This window comes from Cervus elaphus, chromosome 15 (genome assembly GCF_910594005.1).
Source record: "Cervus elaphus chromosome 15, mCerEla1.1, whole genome shotgun sequence".
NCBI lineage: Eukaryota > Metazoa > Chordata > Mammalia > Artiodactyla > Cervidae > Cervus > Cervus elaphus.
The window spans coordinates 86,092,639-86,114,111 of NC_057829.1; the positions used below are offsets into that span (position 1 = coordinate 86,092,639).

The 21,473-nt window shown below is 55.5% G+C and overlaps 1 protein-coding gene across 3 annotated transcripts in view; it reads left to right on the forward strand.

Annotated features, from left to right (window-relative positions):
* The window catches only part of LOC122708997 (phospholysine phosphohistidine inorganic pyrophosphate phosphatase), a 120,373-nt gene that overhangs the window by 34,335 nt on the left and 64,565 nt on the right, over positions 1-21,473 (forward strand). For all 3 annotated transcript variants that reach the window (XM_043925972.1, XM_043925971.1, XM_043925970.1), the window contains exon 6: positions 8,799-8,890. In XM_043925972.1, coding sequence (XP_043781907.1) covers positions 8,799-8,890 — 92 coding nt within the window. The remainder of the gene's footprint in view (positions 1-8,798; positions 8,891-21,473) is intronic.

A 21,473-nucleotide genomic window follows, 5' to 3' on the forward strand; every position in this document is an offset into this window, starting at 1 on the left:
AATAAGGCAAAGAATAACATACCTTAAAGGTTACTTCTAGAAATACCTGATTCTCATAGTTGAAGGCTTCTGAATCAGTGGGTGGTTTTATTGCTGCATACCAGAGCTCAGATGATGCAATGGTTTTGGCAGTTTTCCATGATCCTCAGAAACTCCATCACCTGCAAACTGTGCATGTTTAATGGAAATGGGGACCGTTCAGACCACAGTGCTTAGCACCAGAACCCAGTGCTCGGCAGCCTGGAAGCTGAGGACACCCATTTCACAGATGCGGAATCTGAGGCTTGAGCCCCACGTGTGCTGGGCACCCCTGGGACCTGTCACATTCCCACGTACTTAGTGAAATCCTTACTCCAGTCCCCCCGTCGTGTGCTTGCGTTCCCATCTTAAGGTTAAGGCAGGGTTTCTCAGCCTTGGCACTGTTGACATTTTGGGGCCAGACCCTTATTTGTGATGAGGGTAACCCCCATCGTTCCCCAACTTCCCTGGTGGCTCAGACGGTAAAGCGTCTGCCTACAATGGAGGAGACCTGAGTTCGATCCCTGGGTCGGGAAGATCCCCTGGAGAAGGAAACGGTAACCCACTCCAGTTTTCTTGCCTGGAAAATCCCATGGACAGAGGAGCCTGGTGGGCTATTGTCCACGGGGTCGTAAAAAGTCGGACACAACTGAGCAACTTCATTATCACTTTCTTTTTTCAACCCCCATCGTCCCCCAATTGTGAAACCACAGGTGTTCCCAGACGTTGCCAGATGTCCCAGGGGAGCACAATTGCCCCCAGTTGAGAACTGGGGCACTGGGGGCTGGTCGCATCAAAGCCTGCTGTTGAAGCCAGGATTCCTCTGCAGACGGAGCGAGGCCCCCAGTCCCTCCAGGTCTCTGCTGCTCCCCAGTTCTCGGGTAGCAGCAACATGTCAGAACGCTTAGCTTTGAAAAGGTGTATTTAGGAGTGCCATATATTCCATTTTGAAAAAAATGTTAAAATATGTCTTGTTGGCAGAATGTAGAAAATATAAAGTTAGACAAGGTTGCAGGTGGCAAGGGTGAGTGCTCTGAGGACAGCCTGTCGACAGTGGGGCGAGGGGACTTCCCCGGTGGTCCGGTGTTTAAGACTCTGTCCTCCCAAGGCAGGGGCCCCGGTTCGATCCCTGGTCAGGGAACTAGATAGATCCGACATACTGCAACCAAGACTCAGCGCGTCCAAAAATAAAAAATAAAAAAGGGGGACAAGGTTTGTGGGCTTATCCAAAGAGAGCCAGGCGTAAGACATGGACTTCTTTGCATCATTTTGTTCCCTGGTTCTCAGGGCGTTCATTCAAGGTGTGGGCCACGGGGACAGTCTGTGCCCGGGGCGGGGAGGCCCGTGGGTGTGGCGTGAACATCCGCATGGAAGGCCTGTCTTCTCCCCTTTGTCGGCCGAGCCCTCCTCCAGCCCATCCTCCCCACCAGCTGGGCACGTGGTCTTTGGGTGTCAGCTTGGGGACCATTTGCTGGGGCGGTGGGAGCACCGGGAGAGACAGGGCCCGAGCTGCTGCAGCCCAGCTTTGAACTTGGCTCTGCCTCCAGCCCTGGGTGGGGGGTTCCAGGAAATGCCAGCCCTGGGATTGCCTTTGTGCTTTTTCTCAGATGTAAGGGACCTTTAAAACCTCTCGTCTCAGCTTTTCCCTAAGACGTTTCCTCCCCTAACGCCTTTTAAAGTAGATTTTGCTTTCCTTCTCCTCAAAACACAATTTAAAATAAAAAGTCTGATTATGAGGTAACTCATATTTGTTAAAGGAGGTGGATAAAGTTCAGAAAGTACAAGGGAAAAAAAAATGTTCATCCCCTAACCTGGAATAACACAAATCATGCTTAATATTTCCAATTTTTCTTGGGGGAGGGATCTGTGCACACACTTTTGGGGGCTTCTGGCGTCCCAGCTGACGCTAGTGGTAGAGAACCTGCTTATCATTACAGAAGACATAAGGGACATGGGTTTGTTCCTGGGTTGGGACGATCCCCTGGAGAAGGGCATGGCAACCCACTGCAGTTTTCTTGCCTGCAGAATCCCATGGACAGAGGAGCCTGGCAGGCTGCAGTCCATGGGGTCGCAAAGAGTCAGACATGACTGAAACAACTTAGCGTGCATGCATACACACATTTTTAACACAAAGTTGGATAATTCTCCATCTGCTGTTTGAAACCTGATTCCTGTCCCTGTCCCTGCCCCGTAACATCGGTAACAGTTTCCTTTATGCAGATGCAGGCGCTTCCACAAGGTAATCTTTGTGGCTCCAGAGCATTCTGTCACAGGGACTACCGTAATGTTCTTAAGCACGGGTCTGTCCCCCCATCCCCTTGCTACCGTACCATGCTTTCGCAGTCCCCTGTGGTTGGACATTTAGGTTGTTTCCAGTTTCCCTCTTGTACATAAGCCTCGTGAACACCCTCGTATTCCTTTGGTACATTTTAAATTGTTTTCCAAGAAATCCTGGCTGTGTGGTTGCCTTGCCATGATGCACACTGTTCATTTCTATTTCAGAAACCCCATAGCGACTCAGCTTCCTCACCAGCTATACTTGCAAGTGCTCATTTCCCAACATCCTCACCAATATCGTTGTTTCTTACTTTATATGAAATAGCGTCTTGGAGTTTTGCTGTGTCAATATATCCCTCACGAATGTGTCAGATGGTGGGGGAGATGCCTCAGTGATGACCGGCCCCCAGAGGTGAGCCTGCAGGCTGAGGGTCTGGGGCTGCCCCCATAGCGAGGTGTTTTCTCAAGGCCGCTCTGAGTAGGGGTCCGGGTCCCACGGGGCTGAGGTGCAGGCTGAGTCCACTGCTTCTTCACCACCAGCCCTGCTGTTTGGTACCCCATGGCGGGGAGCAGTGTTCCTCCTGGTAGAGCCTGGAAATCACTAGACATTTCATGAGAAGCGAACTTTCTTGGGAAAACTCTTTGGCGTTCATTGGAAGTTGTGTTCCAGACATTGCCACCTGTTGGAATGGTGGCGGGAAGAGGAGTCCATGGTGGGCAGATAGATGTTTAAGAAGGACAAATGAATCTGCATCTTGAACCCAGACCCAGAAACCTGCCTCAAGGGCTCTGGTGCTGCCTCCGGCTCCCGGATCTCTGTTCCGTGGGAGCCGACCGTGTCTCTGTCTTCCCCGCACCATATTGCAGTCAGAAAGGAACTGCAATCCTGGCCTGACAGGTAGGGTTTTTTTATTTCCCCCGACAGCGCACCTCTTGACCTCTATCTTCTTGCCAATGATTTTTTAAATCCTAAATGATTTGGCAATAATTGCTCCTCCTTGCGTGGTTATTGCCCTTCACCGATAGTAAATCTGTGAGATTCCCCAGGGGCCGGAGCGCGTTTTGGTATGCGGAGCCCACAAGCTGGCCCAGACAGGCCTCGCTGCGCCGGCAGCCGCGTACCCAGGGGGTCCCGCACCCTGCCTCTCCCCTCCGCCCACCCACGGCTCCAGGCTCTGCCAGGGCTTAGCCGTTGGGTTATCAGGCAGAACCATGGCTGCTGCTCCTCGGAGTGCTTCCTCCAATGGCCCAGGTTTCCCCGGTTCTGCCTCCATGGGTCCCACCACAAACGTTCTCACCCAGAAAGGCCCAGAGCCTCTGTTCTGAGCGGGGAGGAATTTCTGCCGCATGCACACGTGTGTGTGTGTGTGTGTGTGTGTGTGTGTGTGTGCGCGCGCGCGCACAAAATTGTATTTTCCCCAGAGCATGAAAGATGCCAGGCATGACATTTAATAATTGGAAGACCATTTCATTTCCAAGGAGCCTTCTAGCAAGGTGGCGCCCGGGACCCCTGGCAGCAGTGGACAGGGTCCTAAGCTGGAACCGCAGTGGATGTTTAGAGGCTGACCTGGCAGTGTCAGGACAACTCCCTGAGAAGTCAAAATAGAACCTCCCACCGGAGCTTATGGCCGGCCTGCTGCCTAGGCCGGGTGCCCACCTGCCCTAGCCCTCTCTTGCCAGGTGAGCTGTGTGGTTGCCCAGGTGACCCTGGCTTTGCAGGTAACCTTAGACTCAGGTGTGTGTGTAGCGTCTCTGGGCTGGGTCCCACTTCAAGGAACACGGGTTGTCACTTGCTGTTTCTTCTTGGGTGATGGATGATTTCCACACAGCTGCATGGGAGCTTGTAGACACGAAAATGAACCCATCTGGATTTGACAGTGTTTACCCCAGCATCACTTTCTAGGGAAAAAAAAAAAATTCCAGCTTTACCATATCTGAATACTTGCCCCCTGGCACTATTATTAACTTAATGTTTCTCTAAATTGATTCATTCTATAAACTTAAGTGTATTCTAAAAGAAACTTTCGATCCCTACTCTAAATGGGAAACCAGAATCACTCACCACACATAGATTACTCTAAAAATAAATACGAACGATTGTATTAAAAATGTACATCCTGTTCTACCTAAAATCAAATCGTGCATCAACTGTATGTGTAACACACGTTGGCGAACAAGAGTTTGGGTGGAGAAAAGCCCAGAGGAGTATGAAATTTAGAACATTCACTGAGACGAAATGCAGTTTATTTCAGGTACCTCGTATATCCCGCAGGAGGCGCCGCTCTGAGCAGTAAGCGGAATTCCCAGCCCTCGCGGTCATCAGCCACCTGCTCAAGCTCCCTAGGGCCTGTGTCCTGCAGTAGCTTCTCTGATGGAGGCCCCTCTGGTCTCTGCTGGAATATGATTAAGTGACCAGGGTCTGGTACCTCTGAGGCAGTCCACGCTAATTGTTAGAAAACCCTCGTGTTCACCTGAGACTGCCTTCCTGGCGCCTGGGGCAGCACCAGCTCAGCCCTTGTCCCCTTGGCCACAAGCTCCTCATGATTCCTCATTATTTGAAGGCCCATTCGGGAGACACTTCCAAGAACATTCGCTTCAGGTTTATTGACCTGTGGTTGACACACATGTGGTGTCTCCTTCGGGAAAGGCTGTCACCCTTCTCCCTCCTATACCCCCTAGCCTGGTTGACACCTGATGCCCTTCAGATTGAGACTCAAAACCTCACCTCCTCCAGGAAGCCTTCCCTGACCACTGCGAGCCCCACGAGGTCAGGCTTGACCACATTCTGCGTTTTTTCCCCTCTGCACTTTATCACAGGTCCTGGCTATGTGTGTGTGAAATTACCTCATGAACATCTGTCTTCTGCCTTCCACTGGGAGCTTCACAAGGGTGGGGGCTGTGTTTCTAAGTCACTGTGTCCCCACCACCCGGCCCATAGAGGACCCGATACCGAAGGGCCGGGGCACTGGAGGCCCGTCATGAGGACTGTGGTCTGTCTCCAATAGGGTTAGATTAGGAGTTTCCTCAGTAAAACGTTTCCTAATATATTTTCCTTTTAAACATGTGCCGATAACTTACTGTGTCCAGGCACTGCCCTGGATGCTTAACTTCCGTGTTTCTGTTTAAACATCACATTAGTTGTACCCATTGTACAGACTGAAGTGGATCATGAGATTGCAGGGCTGGCATATCACATAATTGGGACCCCAGCCGACTTTGTCTGGCTCCATCTGAGCCTTGAGCTCAGTCTGACTAGTCTGCTGGTCGCATAGGGCCGGCCTCTGTGTTCCCCGTCTCCACGCCTCCCACTCGGAGATGGAAGGGACATCCCATCTGGACTCCTCACAGGCAGAGTTCAGATAGATGGGTACGAGTCCCCTCGTTTGTGACTGCTTCACGGTCATCATTTTTACTTTTCTTGGTTTTGGTTTCTGCATTTGTTCCCTGGTTGGCCCTACCCAGCATCTGAATTTCAGAGAAACTTGTGGAATAATTGTCAGTTTCAAAGCCTGTCTCCCTATCAACATCGGGACACTCACCGTGTCACAGGAGCCTGGTTCCTTGGGCCTGGCTGACCTCCGACCAAGGACATTTCTGATCAGGCTTGGGAACGTATCTGGAATGCGTTTGGTGTCTGACATGTTAGACTTGACTTGCACTAGCAGAATTGTTTCCTGAAAATATTTTGAAGCTTTTAATCAGTGCGGTAGTTGAGTGAGGGAGGCTGATCTTTTTCTTCTTTAAAAATATATTTATTTATGTAAAGAATCGACCCTGGTTCGATCCCTGGGTCAGGAAGATCCCCTGGAGAAGGGATTGGCTACCCACACCAGTCTTCTTGGGCTTCCCTGGTGGCTCAGCTGGTAAAGAATCTGCCTGCAATTCAGGTAGACCTGGGTTTGATCCCTGGGTTGGGAAGATCCCCTGGAGAAGGGAACAGCTACCCACTCCAGTATTCTGGCCTGGAGAATTCCATGCACTTTAGAGTCCATGGGGTCGCAAAGAGTCAAACACGACTGAGCCACTTTCACTTAAAGAATATGAATCCACTTAAACGGTAATATTCATCACGCAGGTTGATGTGTTGAAAGGACACCTACCAGTGACGACTAAGGTTTCAGCAACAAATGCTGACTGTGCCTCTCACCCCCGACTCTTTTAGTTGGTACCTGTTCAGCAGTTCTGTGGTCTGGGCCTCTTAAGTGTCCTTGTTGGTTATCCATTTTAAATATAGCAGTGTGTATCTGTTCATCCCAAACTCTCTGTTCTTCCTCCCAGTCCTTCCTCCCGGCAACCCTAAGTTCATTCTCTAAGTCTTGCAGCTGTTTTTAAGTTTTTCTCCTTATCACTGGTTTTGAGCAATTTGATTATGTTGTGCTTCGATGTAACTTTCTTCATGTTTCTTGTGCTTGGTATTGATTGGGATCTTGGAGCTGTGGATTTATCATTTGTGTTGAGTTTGGAAATTTTTCAGACATTACTTCTCCAAATATTGTTTCCGTCTCCTCTCTGAACATCTTGCTTTCAGGGATTCCAGTTACACCAGGCCTCTTGAAGTTTCGTCATAGTTCACTCTCTGTTCATTTTCTTAAAAAAAATTTTTTTTCCCTCTCTGTGTTTCATTTGAGATCATTTCTATTGCTGTGTCTTCAAGTTCATTCATCTATTTTTCCTCATTGTCTTACCTGGGTTTAATCTCATCAAGTGTTTTTGCGTTTCATTGCAGACATTGTAGTTTTCCCTTCTAGAAGCATGATTTGGATATTTGTCTCTATTTAACCTTGGGAACATATGTAATACAGTTAGAACAACTGCTTCAATGCCCTTGTCTGCTAATTCTTACATCTGGGTCAGTTCCAGTTTAGTTTTGGCTTACTTTCCTCTTCATGTGTGTGATTTTTTGCCATCTTTGCATGTCTGATCGTTCTTTTAATTGGATGGGATTTATTTTTATTAAATTTTACCTTTTTGAGTGCTGGATATTTTTGTGTGTGTGCTAAGTCGTTTCAGTCGTGTCTGACTCTTTGTGACCCCACAGACTGTAGCCCACCAGGCTCCCCTGTCCATGGAATTCTCCAGGCCAGAATACTGGACTAGGTAGCCTTTCCCTCCTCCAGGGGATCTTCCCAACCCAGGGATCAAGCCCCTGGCTATCTCCTACATTGCAGGCGGATTCTTCACCAGCTGAGCCCCAAGGGAAGCTCTACAGAGTTTTTCAGTATCAGTTCAGTCGCTCAGTCGTGTCTGACTCTCTGCGACCCCGTGAACTGCAGCACGCCAGGCCTCCCTGTCCATCACCAACTCCCAGAGTTGACCCAATCTCATGTCCATTGAGTCGGTGATGCCATCTTACCATCTCATCCTCTATCGTCCCCTTCTCCTCCTCCCTTCAACCTTTCCCAACATCAGGGTCTTTTCAAAAGAGTCAGCTCTTCTCATTAGGTAGCCAAAATATTGGAGATTCAGCTTCAACATCAGTCCTTCCAATGAACACCCAGGACTGATTTCCTTTAAGATGGACTGCTTTAGGGTTGGATCTCCTTGCAGTCCAAGGGACTCTCAGGAGTCTTCTGCAACACCACAGTTCAAAAGCATCAATTCTTTGGCACTCAGCTTTCTTTATAGTCCAACTCTCACATCCATACATGACCACTGGAAAAACCATAGCCTTGACTAGACAGACCTTTGTTGACAAAGTAGTGTCTCTGCTTTTTAATATGTTGTCTAGGTTGGTCATAACTTTCCTTCCAAGGAGTAAGCATCTTTTAATTTCATAGCTTCAATCACCATCTGCAGTGATTTTGGAGCCCAAAAAATAAAGTCAGCCACTGTTTGCATAGAGTTTTAGGCTGACGGTAAAATTCTGCTCTGTTCGAGCAGAGGCGAGACAGCTCCAACCCCCCATGTGTCCCTGTGGCGCCTGTTTGTTTATTTCTGGCTGTGCTGGGTCTTCACTGCTGCGTGGGCTTGTCCCTAGTTGTGGGGAGCAGGGGCTGCTCTCTGGTTGCAGAGCGTGGGCTTCTCATTGTGGTGGCTTCTCTTGTTGTGGACATGGGCTCTAGGCCTCTAGGGCTTCAGTAGTTGTGACCCCCCAGCGCTCAAGCCCAGGCTCGGTAGTTGCAGGGCACGGGCTTATTTGCTCCTCCGCATGAGGGATCTTCCCGGATCTGGGATTGAACCTGTGTGCCCTGCATTGGCAGGCGGTTCCTTTACCGTTCAGCCACCAGGGAAGCCCACCTCGTATCACTTTGATACCTGTTGGTTGATTTTACATTGCCCAAACATGCACCATTCAGAGCTGCAGCCCATGGTGGGCAGTGGAAGATATATTCAAGCGGGTTGACTTTTAGTCAATATGACAACAGTGTTACCTTGTTTAATGTGTACGATGGTGGTTTGAAACATCAAATCAAGAGGTTTGCGATGTCAGAAACGATGAGGGGGTGCAGGAAGAAAGCTGTCCCGACACCGCTTCTCAGCGCCTTTCGCCGTCTGCCCCACAGGCCGTCATGATCGGGGACGACATCGTGGGCGACGTGGGCGGTGCCCAGCGGTACGGGATGAGAGCTCTGCAGGTGCGGACCGGGAAGTTCAGGTAAGTTCCCCCTGGGAGCCTGCCCCTGCCGGCCTGCCTGCCTCGTGGATCCAGGGTATCGTTTTTCGTCTCCAAAATAAAGGGCATTCCTCCTTCCAGATGGAAGAGCAGATTGTGGGGATCCGGCGACTTTTTGGTAACTGCCCCCTGGACAGGTCTGGGTGCCTGTTAGTAGCAGAGAGCGGTGGGGAAAGCAGCTTTCGATACGGGGTCTGAGTTTCAGACCAGGGGTTGGAGAAGGGTGCCATGCGGAGACCATGCGCTAGAGGTTCTGGCCGGCCACTGCGCCCACTGCCTGCAGAGGCTGGGCCTCATGCCTCTTGGCCGCGTGGCAGACAGGTCACTCTGCTCGGAGGTTACAGCTGCGGTGCGATCAACTCCTCTGGTCACTGCCCGTCCTTTTCCTCCCCGTGTCTCTGTCTCTCACCCAAAGATGACAGGTGTGTGGTCAGGGATGAGTCAGGGACACTTGGGAGCTGAGCCTCCGTCTCCAGAGTCTCTTCTCTGCCAGGAAGTCAGCCTGGCCTCACACGGGTCACCGTCGGGCGCCTGTCGGGATCTGGACACGTGCTGTGCGTGGAGGTGCCCTGCGGTACCTGGGTGTGGCTCTCTAGGCCGTCTCAGACATCAGAGTGTCGTTCTGCCTGACTCTAGGTGGTTTTGACTGTGGCCATTCAGAGGATGTACCTTTTTGTGGATGCTGCAGAGACTTACTTAAAATGTGGCTGCCTTGGGTATTTGGATGTGGGGTGGGGGTGGCAGGGGTGGACTACATCAGCTCTGAGAGATCTGCTTAGACCGGGTCAGAGGAGTTGATTCGAGGGCCTGACCCTCACTCTGAGGCCCATTTCCTGTGTGAGAGACCCAGGGGGCCTTTGGGTTTGGGACGGGTGGGCGGACACCAGGTGAGTGAGCGAGTCTCAGCGTCCCTGGGGGTCTGGGGCCAGGAAGTCCCTTCTAGCCTCTTCCTGGCCCTCCCAGGGTGTCAGAGGCCCCCCTGAAGCCCCCAGCATGCGTTGAAACTTGGACCTCCTTTCTCCCCCACATCCTCAAACGAGGGTTTCCAGGATTTCCTGGGTCTCCTTGGCTATGTCCAGCGTGTGTCCGACTCAAAGCCTTGTCAACATTCTCTGCCAGAGGCCAGCCTGGAGCCCCACGGTCCCCTGGCCCCTCCCTCCGAGTTGCTGGGCAGGAGGACTTGGCGCCCTGATGCTCTGCTGGACGGCGGTGCTGGGTCCCTGGTGCCACCCTGTCCGGAGCCGGGCCGGCCCAGGGAGCCCCTGTGAGCCTGGGCACAGGAGCGGGGCCTCCTTGCTGAGAACGCGGTACTGAGGCTCAGAGCGGGGTGAAGACTGAGAACCATGTCGTGTTTTTTTTATATTTTTGTACTGGGCTATTTCTGATTTCTTAGGCAGAAAAACATGTCTGCTGAGATTAAATACAGCCATGGTTGGGGTCTTCTGGCCACCCTGAGCTGTGCCCCTGTGACCGAGAAGGTCTCGCCTTTGTCCCAGGCCCCACGTGTGCCCCTAGATCACTCGGTCCCTGAGGAAGGTCCACATGTGTGGTCAGGAAGCCCACCAGTGGGCCGATGGGCATGCGGGCGGCTGTGTCCCACCGCTCACCACTGGGGTCGGCACTTTTCTGAGGCCCCTGTCGTCCCGTCTCCTGGAGAGAGAAACCGGTCAACAATCGGCCTAATTGATGACATACGGATATTCTGGTAACATCTGGATATTTTAAAAAACCAGGATTGTATTATTTCGCCACCTGCCTTCTCCTTGAGCCACGTTTTGTGGCATCTCCGCTCTCCAGCGCCTCGCTGTCTAATGCAGTGGCCATGAGCCGCAGGTGCCGGGGAGCCCTGGAGATGAAGCTGGGTTAAAAGTGGGCGTACACGAGAATTCAAGGACTCAGTGGGAGAAGAACATGAAAAGGCCCATTCATAATGTTTCATACCGATCATGGGTTGCAATCCCGATGCCTTATGTTAATTTCACCTGCTTGTTCTCATTCTTGGCGACACAGCTACAAGAGGGTCCTGGCTCCCCTCTCTGCTCACATCCATCCGGGTACCTTTTGGTGGACAGCGGGGCCCCTGCACGGCCACCTTCTCCCTGCAGATGGACAGCGGGGCCCCTGCACGGCCACCTTCTCCCTGCAGATGGACAGCGGGGCCCCTGCACGGCCGCCTTCCCCCTGCAGATGGCACTGTTGGTGCACGAGGCCTGCGTGGCACTTGCTTGGAGCTCACGGCAGGCCCTGTAGCTGGCTTGGGGCCAGTGAGCAGCCTCAGCACTTTGGCACCCTGGGGACCAGGCCAGCATTCCAACCCTCCAACCCCCTGGGGAAGCACCCAACTTCCCCCTCTAGGGTGGCCCGCCTGCCCCCTGGAGCTCTCCACCCCTCTGGCCACCTCTGCGAGCCGGCCACACTAGGTCTGAAGGTCATCGTGGCCCATGTCTGCACCAGACAGGAGCTGGACGGGGACACTGAGGCATCCTTACTGTGCGCCGGGCCTCTCCTCTGAGTGGCCCGAGTGGGTGTGCTATGTCCCCTGCCGGTGGCCCTGGCCCAGCCCTGACTGCACTGGGGGATCGAGGCGGGTGGAGGATGGCCTTGTCCCAGGGCGCAGGTGACAGAGAGCCCTGCCATGAGGAGCCTGGTGCCCATGCCGGGCCACGTGGTTTCTCCACTGGCTGGGGGCCGAGGGCCGCGTGGGGAGGCTGAACACGTGTGAATCTCGACGGGGGTCCGGCCTCTCTCTGGGACTGGAGTGGGGGTGGCACTGGTGGCCTCTGGACAGCCCCACTGCAGGTGCCACTCAGGCCAGTGTCTTCTGGTTGTGCACGCACGCACGCACACACACGTGCACGTACGAGGTTGTGTGTCCGGCCACCGCACTGCTGGGGGCGTGGGATTTGGACTTGCCCATGGCTAAGAGGCCTCCCTGTGACCTTCCATGTCTTCATCCTCCTCTCTCCTTCCTGCTTGTATCGCAAAATGGCCCAAAGAGAAAAGAATGAAGTTTCAGAGTGGGGAGAGGTTAGGGGCCTGAGCTTCGGAAGGAGGGCTTCACAGGGCCTGCCCCTACCGGAACCAGCAGGAAGGCTCAGGCCCTGCAGGAAGTAGGCCGGAATCCATCCGGCAACCCCAGTGTCTGGAGCCAGAGAAGCTCCTGGGGCAGACGACGTGCAAACACAACCCGCCCAGCAGGGCAGCAGAGTCGTGGCTGAAACCACACAAAGCTTGCTGATCATACCTGCTCTGCCTGGAAGTCCAGCCCAGCCAGGGTGTGGTCCTCACCCTGACGGCAGGTAAAGGCCTTTCGGGCATTCTCCCCGCTTGCCCCTTCCTGGCATGTGTGACTCACCAGAGCTGCCGGCAGAACCTTCCAGCCTGAAGCCAGAAGCCACTGCTCCAGCTCCTTAAGGTCCCATCCCAACTCCCCTGGGGCCCTGAGCCCCTCGACGGCAGGTCCTCACGGTTCCAGTGAGTCCTGGAAACCAGGGGTGCAGGCTCCCCGCTCCCCACCAGAGGCCTTCCCAGTTGAGTTGGCTGCAGCCTTGCCCCAGGCCACCTGGTGAGGTTTGGCAGAGGCTGGGCTGAGCCTGGTTGCTCCGCCCCCAGGTGGCTGCTTTTGCCCTGTGTTCTCCCTGGGAACATCTAGACCTTGCGGCGGGGTCCCAGGAGCTGCAGGAGTCGTGGTCCCGGCTGCACTTCAGGGCGCAGGCAGGGCCCGCTGGCTGAGTGATGGGGGGCCGGGCGGGGAGAGCTGCCCCCCCACCCCAGGCACCATGGCCCCCTTCTTCTCACCTCAGGACAAGCCCCATCTTCCATGAGAGCCGGGCCCTGTGGACCCTTATTTTGACAAATTCAGGCCAGAGACCTCCTTCCCGGCAGCGAGATGCCGTCTCCCCAGTGGAGGAGGAGGCCCTCAGGACATCTCAATGACCCTGCACACCTCCTTACAGCCCCCCACCCCGACCCCTCCTCGCAGGCACATGCCAGGAAGGGAGCGGGGACACCTGGACGGCTCCGCCTTCCACGCTGCACGGCGGGCGTCACACTGCAGGGCCCACGCTGGTCGTGCTGTGTCGATAACTCGGCTGCGTGGAGCCTGCTCTGGGTGTCCTCTTACTTGCTATTTATTCACGGCTGGATGATGTTTTATGAGCCCAGAAGGTTCTTGATGAGCAGTTTGCCCTTTTGGACTTGGGAAGGGCCCTCGCCTGGGGCTGGCGCTCCGTCCACACTGAAGCTTGGCTGGAGCTAGGGTGCCCATGGTCGCTGTTCACTCAGCCAGGGGTTGGGGGGGGCAGGCAGATTCCAGCCACCTTGCTCAAGGTTGGAGGATGTGGGGTGAAGAGAATCTGGTGGTGGAACCCGAGGCTGGATGGAACCAGCCAGGCCCGACCCGGCCCTGACACAGCGGCCGCCCGAGCCTGGCCCTGGACCCTGTCTGCCATCCCTTTGCAGCCACTGACTTCAAAGTTTCCTTAAGAGGAGGCTCTGGTTTCTCTTTGGAATGAGATGGAGTTTTCTTCTCGGGCCAGGTGGTATTTGAAGGAAGTGAGTAAACCTGGGCGTTGGCTTTCCAGCAGTCACAGTTGTCACCATGAGACTCTCGGAGGCCAGGGTTGTGGGTGGTGTCCCAGCTGGCAGACCCAGGGGCCGGGAGCCCACCAACCCCGGTCCCACTGTGGAGCACGTGTGCTCCAGGTGGGACCCTCTGCCTCGTTGAGTGAGCGCTCCTGAGCCTCGGGCCTCTAGGAGATGCTCCCAGCCGGGGAGGGGGCTCCACGTAGCTTCAGGTCGGGCTGCAGGCCGGGCACAGAGACTGGAGACAGCCAGCTACTGCTGGCTGCAGCCTGGCCCCGCCCAGCTGCGGAGAACCAGCTAATGCCGGGCTTGGGGGTTCACCCCTGGGTCCCCTGGGCTCCTGGGGAAGGGTCTGGGGACAGCCCCGCCGTGGGATATCAGTGGGCCAGCGGTCAGCCCAGCAGGCAGCCTCAGGCTGGGTCAGTCTGGAGCGTGCAGAGCTCCTGGCCACAGCGAAGGGTATGTGATCCGAGCTGGGCCTAGGATTTTCGAGAAGCCCTAGGAAAGTTGCCAGTGAAACAGAAGCTGAGCAGTGCCAGTGGCCATCTGTGTCATTCCAGGGGAAAGCCTTGTCTAAGGGTGAAGCTGACAAGCAGGAAAGCAGAGCCTGGAGGCAGAGAAAGGAAGAGAGAGTCCCAGCTGTTGGAGCACCTGGATCTAGCTCTGCCTGAAGCTGGTCCCACCTCTGGCCTTTGAAGTCGAGCGGGCCAGTGAATTAGCGTTTTGGTTAGCGATGCCCCAGGAGCAGTGTGGTACCACAGGGTTGGTCCAGAAAGCCGCTGAGGTCTCCCCGGGCAGGTTGACCATGACGCGTGCCCACTGGGGATTCCACCCCAGGGTGCTGCTGCCTCACGCAGGTGGATGACGTGGTGTGCTCAAACAACGCACTTGGGAGTCTCTTCCTTTCTCTCTTTCTGCAGGCTCTCCTTTTCTGCTTGTGTGGTGTGCAAGCCCCGGTCTCCATGCTGCCCCCCTCTTTTTTAAATATTTCTTGCAATGTTAGCATTTAGATAAAGTAAATTCTTTCATTATAATCTATGTTTCTTCCCATTTCTCCCTACCATTTTATTTCCAAAATTTTAAAAAACAGAATCCAGAGCATCTTCAATATAGTATCTATAATACTCCATCGTAACCCACAGTATTTGAAAACTACCAGACCTGCAAAAAACAAAAAAAAAAACCTCCCCAGTAAAGTATGGTCCCTATGCTAAAAATATGTTAGATTTTCCCACACTGCCCTTTCTGAGGGGCAAATAGAGACCTCGACAGTGGCCTTCAGCTCACAGCCCTGCTGGCTCTCTCTCTGCTCTGGAAAGCGCTGGAAGGATCCTCGTTTAACCTCAGAGGGGGCTGCCCCTGAAGGTGTATCAGAGCGGTCCCAGAATAGAACGGGCAGCCTGGAGAGCAGTGAGTCCTCGCCCCTGGAGACGAGCCGCAGAGGCTGGCAGACCTCCCACCGGTGCCAGGACCCAGGGCTCAGTAAAGCCACACACGCGCCCTGAGTCTGCGGCCCTGTAACAGGCACCCATGGGTGTCAGGACGTTTCTGTCCTTCCAGTCCCACTCCCCCACTGCCAGCCCTGGGATGGCAGCGTTACCGCCTCCCACTTGGAGGTGTAGAAACTGCTGCCCAGGCAGGTGGGGGGTCCTGGGACTCGGTTATCCCATCCGGGCCCATCATTCATGCCTGATCCTCCAACCAACCTGTGACTTCTTCCTCTTGGTCACAGGCTGTTAGCATCAGAGCTGGAGCCCTGGGGTTAAAGCCACAGATAAGGATGCAGGTGTGTAGGCGCATGAGCAGCAGAGATGGGAAGGAAATACATCTCCTTGTTACAGAGGGTTTGGTTGTATCTTTGCATCCTTGTGTGTGTGCATGCTAGATTGATTCAGTCACATCTGACTCTTTGCGACCCCATGAACCATAGCCTACCAGGCTCCTCTGACCACGGGGTTCTCTAGGCAAAAATACTGGAGTGGGTTGCCATGCCCTCCTCCAGGGGATCTCCCAACCCAGGGATCGAACCCGAGTCTCTCGTGTCTCCGGCATTGGCAGGCGGGTCCTTTACCAGTAGCCCCACCCAGGGAGCCCTTTGCATCCTTGGGTGTCTTCTGAGGGCTGCCCTGATCGCTCAGTTGGTAAAGAATCCGCGCGTCTTCTAAATATTTTATGATGGAAGTGCAGCATTCTCATCAGAGCAGCAGTTACTTTTTAAAGTGCACTTGTGCCACCCCCCCCCCTTGGCTTGTGAATTGGGGGGATTCTTAAGAAGAAAGACCACCTGAAAGGGCAACTTGGTTAGTTTAAAATCAAAGCAACCCAAGTCCCGTGATGCTCCTGAGCCGGTACTCGGCTCTGCCCTGAGCCCCAGGGCCCAGCCAGGCCCCCCGCTCACACACAGCTCACACACACACTCACACGCTGGGGCGCTGGACGCAGGCCTCCTCGCAAGGCAGATTCCGTTCCTGGCCAGTGAGCGGGCTCTCCAGCTCCTCTGCCTCCATGTCTGGTGCCAGGACTTGGCACGGGTTGGGAGGGACTCTGTGCACCCTCTGAGTTCCTTCATCCAGCAAGGGGCAGGGTGGGGACGCGGGTCCCTGTGACCAAAACCAATGCCTTCTCTGGGCCACCACACACGCGCTGCCGTCTGTGACCATCCCGCAGCAGCCCCCACCCCCCAAGGTCCCATACCCTGGCTCACACACACACTCTCACACACACACATACACTCACACACTCACGCACACACATGCACACACACACACATGCACACACTCTCTCACACATGCACACACACGCACACACACACACTCACGCACACACATGCACACGCACACACACACATGCACACACTCTCTCTCACACACACACACACACACACACACACACACACACACACTCTCACACACACATACACAGATTTGGACCGGAAGGGTGGCTGCCCGAGGGTGGGCTCCCAGCCGCCCCAGCACGGGGTGGGTGCCCCGGACGTTGAGTCTGCACTTGCAGACTGTAGACCCCAGGCCGGGGGCGGCAGGTGAGGGTACGTCAGGCAGAGGGGGCCTGAGTCAGCCCTCCCTGGACAGAGGGGGTCAGAAGGCACGGTCAAGGCTCCCCTTGCTGAAGGCCCAGGCACCGCCCCCCCGCCTGCCGCCCACCACCTTGATGTGTCCAGTCCAAGCCCACCTGCCCCTTGGCACCAGGGACGACGCCTCTGACCCAGGGCGGGGAGGGGCCTGGTGGAGAAGACCCCAGTGGACGGGCAAGGGCCAGCCTCCGAGCCGCGCTGTGCCCTAGGAGGGTCCCGGGGGAGCGCAGGAGGCCCTGCGCTGTCCTCCAGGTGCTCCGCCCCCGGGCCCCTCCTCCTGTGCCCGCTCCTGCCGTCACCTCCGCCCCCGGCTTCACTGCCCACCCCCGCCCTGCAGTCTTACAGGGTCGGCACTCGTTTCCCTTCTTCCGCACGCCGCTTTCAGCTGGGGCCAGTAGAGGGCACCTTGCTGCCAGCGAGCAGGGGCTTGGAGGACAGGATTTACACCTGCACGCTCACGCACGCGCACACTCAGGCCCCTGCAGCCCACCCACCCCTCCACCCCGGGCCCTCACCCCTCCTCTGCATCCCTCGAGGAGAACCCAGAGGTGCTAGGCCCGGCTGCGGAGAGCGCCCCCCACCGCCAGCAGCGGGATCCCAGGCCTCTCCCGCCAGCCTCTCCCATGCCCTCTTCCTTCTTCAGCTCCCCTCCCATCTGCTCAGGGGAGGGTGCCTGAGAACCCAGGGTTCTCGGCCAAGGGACACCCCCCACCCCCCGGCATGCCTGTGAGCTTGCTGGGGAGACTGGGGCTCCATGGAGAAGGCTCCCTTCCATCCATCACCACACCCTGTCCTCTGCTGGCCTGAATCCTGCTGTCTTTAAGGCCTTCTCTGATGACAGATTCCCGGGGTCCTCCCACCTGGAAGGGCCTTAGGGTACCCCCCCCAGCTCCGTATGGGCCTCTGAGTGGCAGAGGGGCCATCTCAAGGTCAAGGGGAGTGTGGGCTCCCACTCCAGGCTGTTTCTCTTGTATCCCAAACACCCCTCACCCCGGGGGGATTACCTGGCACTCCCTTGAGTTCACACGGCCTGATAATTTCCAAACCTTTTGGAGATTTCCAGAAAAGACAAATGCCACAGACCCTTCTCCCAGAGCCAGACCCTGTCCAGGTCTTCCTGGTAATTCCATTGCCTCCTTTATAGAGAGGACGCTTCAGCCCGGGAGGGCAAGTCCTGTCTCTGGACTCCCATCTGGGGCACCGAGGCCTCGCATGTCTTGACACTGACGGTCTTGAAGATCCCAGGACAGTCATCTCGTCTGATACTCCCTCGTGATACGACCCAGGCTGCGCACTTGTGGTCAGAGTATCAGAGAAGCGATGCCGCGTGCGTCTCAGTGCGTCATGTTAGGAAGCATGCGGTGTCAGTTTGCCAACGACTGGTGTTTTAACCTCCTCTGATTAAGGTGGTGACCACTGTAAAGTTCTGTGAGGTGTTGGGTTTTTTCCCCTTTGTAATGAATAACTATTCGTGGGGAGACACTTTGAGTAAGAATCCTGTTCCTCAGCCTACTTTCATCCACTAGTTTTTTTTTTTAATTTAATTTTATTTATTTATTTTTGGCTGTGCTGGAGCTTCATTGCCGCGAGGACTATTTCTCTAGTTTCGGGGAGCAGGGGCTGCTCTCCAGTTGCGGTGCTCAGGCTTCTGGTTGCGGAGCAGGGGCTCTGGGTGCCCGGGCTTCAGTAGTTGCTGCTCGTGGACTCAGAGCTGCGGCTCCCGGGTTCCAGAGCCCAGGCTCAGCGACTGTGGCTCACGGGCTCAGTTGCTCCGTGGCATATGGAGGCTTCCCAGACCAGGGATCAAACCCGTATCTCCTGCATTGGCAGGAGGATTCTTTCCCACTGAGCCACCAGGGAAGCCCCCATCCACTAGTTTTAATGTCTGCTGTTGCTCCTTGAGCTAACTGTTTCTGTAATGGCCACCAAGTAATTCCATCATTCATTCTTAACATTTGTGATTGATGCTCTATTGTACGGAAGAATGTTCTTTTCTCCCCACTTACTTATTTTTATCCGTGTGGACTCACAGATTCCTGTGTAACCCACTAAGTGATCATCTATAAGCATCATAATTGATTTGGATGCTCAAGTGGTCCCCAGGGTGGCCAGTAACAGCCTCTTCAAGCTGGTTCTGTGTCCTTTTGACACGCCGTTCTCCAGCCCTTTCTTACTTTCTGGCAGAAAAACTGTTTCGGGGTCATCGTGTTCTCTGTCTGCCTCAGTGCCAGAGTCAGTCGTGTCTCCCAGGAGCCCCAGTGCCTTTGAGTGGAAAGTGACATTTAGAAGCAAAGATCGGGACACTGGATGTTCGATTTCCTCTGAGCATCCCTTCTCTCTTGGGCAGAGGGAGACATGTGTGCGTGGGCAATTCACACGTCCAACCACGCATGTCTCTGTTCCTACCTGTGCCCATAGAAGATGTGGGTTCACACCGACACCTCTGATACCACTCCAGCCCCAGCAGGCCATCCCAGCCTGCTGCCTTTGCGCATCTGTACCTCTGTCCCCCGACAGGAAGAAGCTGGCGTCTGTCATTCTTGTTTAGTTAATTGCTCTGTCGCCCTGTACCCGCCCGCCCGACCCCTGGCCTGGCTGGACTGTGTCCCTCTCACCGCCCCCAGCAATGCTCTCTGCATGAGGGGCTCTGCCCCTCCCACGCCCCCTCCCATGCCAGGGCACCCAGCTGCCTTCCCACCAGGGAGGAAGACCCCAGACCTTCATCCGTCTCCCTCCTCTCACCCTTCCTGTCCCCTGAGCGAATAGGACTGGGTTTTCACCAATTTCTTCATCCCCACGTGCCTTGCACGTGGAGGACACCCTGGTCTGTGTAACTGGGCAGCCAGGATCTTCCCCGTTGGGAGAGGCCTTTCAACCTCCCAGACCATTTTTTTTTTTTTTTTTTTTTGGTCATGGTTCTCACCCTAGCCCCGCGGGTGGGCAGGGGAAGTCTGGCTTTCTGGGGAAGATGCCGACCCGCCCAGGGTTGCCCGGCTGGAGAGAGGGCGTTCCAGGGCTGGTTGCCAGCCTGCCTGTCGAGGCTTCTCCCTTTGCCCCCATGAAAGCCTAGTCTCGTGGTGTTAGGAGTGTCACTGGGGCTGCTGCTGCCGCCACCGCTGCAGCAATCACATGCTCTGAAGATGGAGAAGAACCCCAGGCTCAAATCCCGGCTCCACCGCCTCCCAGCTGAGCCTCAGTTTTCTCATCTGTAAAATGGGAGTTTGGAGCATTAACATCAGTGCCTTCAGTACAGGAGGAGCTGAATGAGCTGACAAGCGCAGGAGGAAGTGGGTCTGTGAAACCGCGGGTGTGCACAGCATAGAGGTCTGAGGCTGCCGGCCTGACCCCCCAGACGCCTGGGCGTTCCTGAGGGCGGGCTCGGCCAGACCCGTGCCCCTGGATAGAATCACAGGGGTCATCCGCTGGGGTATTCAGGCGCCGCTTTGAAAATTCACCCACCCCCACCCCCATCCTCAGATCTCCAAGCGCTCTCCCAAATGGCTCCCAGCCTCCCCCTCCTTGTGGGGAATGGTCAGCAGCTTGCACAAGCTGACGTACGTGGACAGCGGAAGGGAAGAACCCGGTACAACCATGTGCCAGTTCTCTCGCCGTTCGTGACCTTGTGGCAGCTGGGCTGGGCTGGGCGCACCACGGGGCCACCCATCGTGAGCCGACAGGTGCTTGATTACGAAGGCTGACTTTTCTTTAAACAGGGTGCAGGTGGCTGTATCCAGGCTTAATACTCGGGGAGCAGGGGCAAGCTCCTACCCTACCCCACGCTGCACCCCCATGCACGGAGACACGCCCCATCCTTGCCAGGCCATCTCCTACCACCCAGAGGGCGCCCAGAGGGCAGCTCAGCTTTGTAGGCACCTTCATGCACTCAGCACTGTGTGGGGAGACCAAGCGGCCTGTAGGGTCCTCAGCCCAGTGATGGGCATGGAGTGTGTGTCCTGGGGACTTGGGGTCCCCAGAGGAGGACTCTGTGAGACGCTGAGTGCCGGGGGAGGGGGCTGTGGGCTGTTGGTGGTGCTCAGGATGTGGGCTCAGCCTGAGTGTCCTGTCTGTCTCCCTGGAGTAACAGGGTGTGGGGATGGGGCTCAGGACACAGGGGCCCGGGCGGGGGGCCCGGAGATGCTGGGTGGCTGGAGTCCCCTCAAGGCCCCGGAACGTGACCAAGTGGTGGGTGGGCTGCAGGAGGGAGCCTTGCAGTGTGGCTGTGGTATTTCGGGAGCAGATGCCCTTGGGAGACTGGTAGCGCCTCTTTGCCCCGGTGCTAGGCGCTTGGGTGCTGGGCACGCAGAGGCTGGTTGCTCAGGGGCTATATACTCAGGGGCTGGGCGCTCGGGGGCTGGATTTCTTCCTCCACAATAGCACCCGAGGGTTTTCTTTCATTTTTTAGAGTCTCCCAAACGTGAGGTTGTAGAGGCAACCAGTGGCAGGAGGGGGCAGCAGTGGCTTGTCAGAAACCACAGCCATGTGGGGAGAAAGCCAGGGGTCGGCTCCTGGCCTGACCAGTTCTGGCCCAGGGCTCAGATGGGGACAGGCTGGCGGAAGGGCCTGAGTTTTGGGGCTTGTGGCAGGGAATGACATTCCGGAGCCACCACCTGGCCCGCATGTGACCCTGCATGGGCCACTTTACCTCCCTGTGCTTCATTCCCGTCTGTGAGGACAGATGCTGCTGCTGCTCCTGTAGGGTGCCGTGAGGTCCAGGGGAGCCGGGCAGGTACAGGTGAGGCCGTGGTGAGCTTGTCCCCTCCCTCTCGGGCTCCTGACAGATCTCTCGTGGTTTCTGGCCTCATCGGTAGCTTGGCTCTGGCTTACGCAGGGCCGGGAAGAGCTCACTGACGCAGCTGTGGAAATCAGCTGTCAGGATGTACAAATAGTTGC